The 5,334-nt window shown below is 36.4% G+C and overlaps 1 protein-coding gene across 1 annotated transcript in view; it reads right to left on the reverse strand.

The window, feature by feature from the left end:
• tsnax (translin-associated factor X) overlaps positions 1 to 3,111 on the reverse strand; it is a 7,869-nt gene extending 4,758 nt beyond the window's left edge. The window contains exons 1-4 of the mRNA XM_035663865.1: positions 2,759 to 3,111; positions 1,587 to 1,676; positions 1,368 to 1,482; positions 898 to 1,028 (exon numbers count right to left, since the gene is read on the reverse strand). Coding sequence (XP_035519758.1) covers positions 898 to 1,028; positions 1,368 to 1,482; positions 1,587 to 1,676; positions 2,759 to 2,774 — 352 coding nt within the window. The 5' untranslated portion in view covers positions 2,775 to 3,111. The remainder of the gene's footprint in view (positions 1 to 897; positions 1,029 to 1,367; positions 1,483 to 1,586; positions 1,677 to 2,758) is intronic.
• Between the last annotated feature and the right edge of the window lie 2,223 nt (positions 3,112 to 5,334).

A 5,334-nucleotide genomic window follows, 5' to 3' on the forward strand; every position in this document is an offset into this window, starting at 1 on the left:
AATTATCGGCTGATAATGGGAAATTTATATTATTAGTTATCAGGATAATTCAATCACAGCTGATAAAATAGAATTTTTTGGAATTCTTGTGTATAATGATTGACAGAGTTTTTGTGCAATTAAAGCCAAAGTAGTTGTGAAGTTTTTAAATGAACATTACTAGAAAGAGTCAGAACTGTTGTTCTTTCTTACCCTCAGGTGTGTAAAACTACAGGTTTTGTAATGTTTCACTAACTTGCCATCAATTTCTTTCCCATAATAAAGCCTACGTTAAATGAATCGGTAGCTATCAACACGTAACTACAGCACGTCTTAATCCAAGAATACCCACCTAAAATATTCATGTTTCTCATTAACTGGATATAAACCTCAAATATTTCTTTGAAGGACACAAGTTTATTTAAACAGTATGACTGAGCTGAGTATATCAAACCATGTTTAAAGTTTAGTTAAATGCAAACACAGTCAGCTGGATATTCAATGGCGTATGAGATTGAATGATTACACTTAATTAAGTCACACAATTTGATTAAGTCAGTACTATTTTAAATGTTATAAAGGATCACGACGTAATCCATGTCTCTGAGGTGTTTAATGTAATAAATCAAGATCATTAAAACAGCCTTTGACCTATTTTTAAGATGGAAGAAAATACAGCTTGACACAAATTCTCTCATATCTACAGTAACATTTTTTACAGGCACTGATCTGGGAAATTAAAAGTGTCCAATTTGTAATTAAATGCCTCTTGCTTTGTTTAATAAATGAGCCAAAGAAAAAGGATTTTCTGTGTTTGCTTTTATATACTGATGGATATCTTTGAATAACTATTTTCCTGAACCTCTAATGCAACTACTTACAGTTCATTTACAGGAAAATGGGTCTCCAGAAACTGACCTGCTGTGAAAGCTCTGTGAAACTGATAGATGTCCTCTCCTCTGAGCTCTTCAGCAATTAGACCGATTTTCTGCCTGACTGCATCCAGCTTTACGTCTGCTTCATTCAGAATATCCTCTGCGTTTGGCACACTTCCGATCCAGAGACGACACACAGAATACGAGTTAGAAACAACTTACACGCTACATTAAAATCCTCTCTAAAAATCTACAACTTCCCTTCTACAGCATTACGCCACAAGAACAAGTATTGGGTACTTGCAGATACGTACTAGCATTACTAGTAGTCACCATAAAGGGGTATCAGAGTAGTATTATGATTACAAATTTGAGTACATGAGCACAGTATCAGACAGTGCATTCCTAATAAAAACTGAAGCCAGTGTTAGAACATGTAAATCTTCAAGTTAAGCAGCTGAATTAAATGAAGAAATCTACTATCCTTCCCAAACTAAAGTGCACAGATTATACCTGGTCACTCTGTGTAACAGAAAAATTGTCCTCTTGCTCTCAATGGTGACGTCTCGACTGATCTTAACAAGCCGCTCATATTTGTCGTGTTTGGTGTCGAGCTCCTGCTGGAAAACTTTAAAACATAAAACAGACATTTAAGGTTACAGGTTTGAATGCAGACGTCTGAACACGCGTGTGGGTGACAAAATGTCATTAAAATGCCGAGGATGTGGTTACCTTTGAACACAGCGACGATAGGGGAGGACGGGTTGGCGCTCGCGTCACGATCCTGCACTGCATCAGCATTTTTCCGGGGACATCCTTCACCTGACGGAGGCAGAAAAAGTCTGGTAATACAGCAGTTTGTGTTCAGTAATAAACGTCTCTGGTTGCTGTCATTTTCTGTTAAACTGGGTTAGTCAAATCCAACGATTCTGCACATGAAGATTTAATTGCTTAACCTGATGTCATTGAGATTATTATCACTTGGGTTTAAGACTTCTATTGTTTGGAAAGTCTGAGTTACAAAGAGTGGATATTGAGCTTAAAGGACATGGACGTTTACACAAAATGGGAAACTAACAAAAGACGCTCTAGAGAAGTGTTTTGGATTTGGCATTTTTGGGGGTTTTACCTTATTTTGGTGATTGATTTTATCATTTTATCATTAAAAAAATATAAATCTGATTTGAAAAGTGCTGTATAAATAAAATGTATTATTATTAAGTTTTTCATCCTAAGAACATGTTAAGGATCTTCATGTTTTATATAAAAAAAAATGCTCCTGTTGTTCTTAATGTGCCTGCCTCGTCCTTCCTTGTGTTATGTTGTCTTTATGTTTTGTACAAGAAAGTTGATTTTACGTGTTTAAATATTTACACTTTTTATTGTATAACAGATCTGATGTATTCTCAGGGCACGAGAATTATAATAGTTGTGTATTTTCCATTCGTTTTTATTTAATTTTTAGTGTTTGTTTTGAATCCAGTTTAGTTTCTATTAGGATTTACTTGTTTCAGTCTAGTTTTTAATTGCTTAAAAATGATTAATATATGAGGGTGTTTGTCAGTGGTAAGACTGAACAAATTCAGAATAGGCATTACAATACAAACACATCATGTAGACCTCCCAGTCTCAATAAACATGTGCACCAAAGCCTCCTCATGTTGTGTTTAACCTTTCCTCTCTATTTTTATTTTATTTTAGTAAGTTTTGTGAGTGCACAACATTTTTTCAGTTAGCTGTGGTTTTGTTTTTCTAAAGTCTGCTTTCTAATTGGTGTTTAGTGGCTCAGATTAAGGTTATATATATCTTACATATAGTTTAATAAACACACAACTAGCTGAGTGAAAACAGCAAACAACACAACCTGCACAGAAACGCTGCCAGTCTCCAAAGCTCCGACTTACCTTCTCGCTTATTCATGCCTTCACTGTTGCAATTTACTCTGTTAACAATCAAACAATACAATAATACAACCACACTTTATATTAAACTCGGCTCGGATTATATCTGACCCGTTTCAGGCCGCAGACCAAATGTAACGACGGCAGAGTAACGTTAACTCACTTCAGGGATCAACAGACTAAAACACAGCCGCGTTTACACATAAAAGTCCCCATCTTTAAATGATAATAACCCCGCTGGATGAAGTCGAAATGTCGCACGAAGCGAAAGAAATCGTGTTTACTTGTTTTTAATAACAGGCATTCGTCTGGTCCTCACCCGTCGCGGGGCTTTTGCGCCATTTACCCGCGTAGCAAGAAACGGTGCATCGTGGGAGATGTAGTAACATGACCATGTGTTTTATTTCAGCATTTTATTTGTTTTTTGTTGATTTTTATATATTTATATGTTCTAAAATAATTAAACTCAGTTGCAAATAATTGTAGAAACCGGACACAAATGTTTATTTCAAGAGCTCATCCTGTAATGTAACTAATTAACCTTAATATTTCTACTTGTAGTTCATTTATTTTGTCATTTTTTTTATGAAGCATTTAGTGTCATGCATGGTTGTACACACTGTTTTTACTTTACAGGCACAATCCTGTGTTAAATCTATTATAGTGGGGAGTGACAAAGGCGCGCCCTTGCAAACAAAAACACTTTCTGTTTCAAGTGAAAAACCCAGACTGAGCAACCACTCATCTCCAGACTGCCATCCTAGATTGGCCTCGTGTTATTTGTTGCTATTAAAGTATGTTTCATGCAACCTTTCTTGATCAGATTACTCGCTCCTCTCCAGTAACCCCTCCTCCAGGGACTCCTGCAGACTGTGTACGTGCCACACGACGGGTGCCAACTTGAGCTTGCGCTTTGCCTCTGCACAGCACACTCCCTGTCACTGAATCACCCGCTGCACTCACTTGCATAAAGAGTGATATACCCCAGTAATATATACATAATGACACATCCATCTGCACATAAGTTTATGTTTCATAAAAAAAACAAAACAACAAAACACATTGCAATATGCATTCCGATAGTTGCTTTAAACCCCTCTCAACCGCAGTCATGAACTTTATAAACCGACCTGTGAATAACTAATTGGAAACCTTAAAAGCACCAACATCTTTATGCAAAATATTCTTTTGTTGTGTGAGAGGAATTTCACACATGCATTCAGGAATGAGGGCATAACACACTCACGGTGACGTAGAGTGGTGGTGCCTTCAGGGGCTCCTTTCGAGCTCCGACATTCGAGGCTTCAAACCTGCTGGGTTTTCCAATGGCTTATGTTACGGATGGATGGATGGATGGAGTGGATAGATAGATAGATAGATAGATAGATAGATAATATGAAGATACGATAGATAGATAGAAGATAGATATGATAGATAGATAGATAATACGATAGATAGATAGACTTATTTATCCCGAGGGAAATTCAAGCATCCAGTAGCATACAAAATACAAACATACATTAAACATACATTAAACTAAAATTAAAAACCCTGACCTTAAGAACAGAATCAAAAATAAGATTAGATATAAAGTATTATGTATGTATATAATATATAAAATTAACTACATACATAATGCTTTATATTTTATCTTTTATAGGTCATAAAAGAGCCACAAAATACAATATATTTAACAGAAGCTTTAATTTAGGGGGGGGGTTTATGAAGTATGAGTGTGAGTATACGTGGATTTGTTTAATTCACCTCTAAATGTAAGTTTCTTTACACCTTGTCTTTATTCTATTATTGTTTTTACTTTATATTTTGACTTTAAACCCAGTATGAATTGTGCTTTCTTTCTTTTTTTTTAAACTTTCAGCTACACAAACACAGGCTTTAATTCGATTTGTGACCAGTTCAATAATGTTGTAGCCCTTAGAATATTTCCTGTATGGTCTGTTTTCTTTGTCTGTGATTTAATCTTATTGGTCAGTGTTTCATAGGCTACCCCCCCTTCCTGACATCAGTTCAATATACAAAACTTTGCTCTTGTGTAAGGGGTTACATAACAGCGTTAGTTGCCTCCTACAGTGTTGCGTAGCTGATTTAGGTGCTCCTTTTCAGCCATGCCAGTGATAAAATAACATATTTTAAGTCCAGAATAGACATATTTTGGTTTTGTAAGGTGAGTGTCATTGTGTTGGTCTTTTATGGCGGTATAGACGATCTGGACTGGCCTACTCGGCCAACAAACCGTCTGTTTCTCAAAGAAAAACATACCTAACAAATCTAAAACCCTGAAGAGATTGAATGTCATATAAACTGGGGATGTGTGGGTTCGTGTTGAGGCAAAAAATACCAGAGCTGAGCTTGTACCATACCCCCTTTTTTGTTCACCCTGAAAGGAAGAAGAGGAAACAGCAGGGGAAACAACAATTAGTTTAAACAAAACCTGCTGATAAAAACCTTCCCACAGCTGACTCCACTTTCACGAGATGATCGTGAAGATAGCCCCCGACATTAACGTAACCAGCACACCACACTGTGTTGCCTGTGACCTGCACATTGTGCTGCAAGAC

This window comes from Morone saxatilis, unplaced genomic scaffold (genome assembly GCF_004916995.1).
Source record: "Morone saxatilis isolate NCDOM2014 unplaced genomic scaffold, NCSU_SB_2.0 Contig19, whole genome shotgun sequence".
NCBI lineage: Eukaryota > Metazoa > Chordata > Actinopteri > Moronidae > Morone > Morone saxatilis.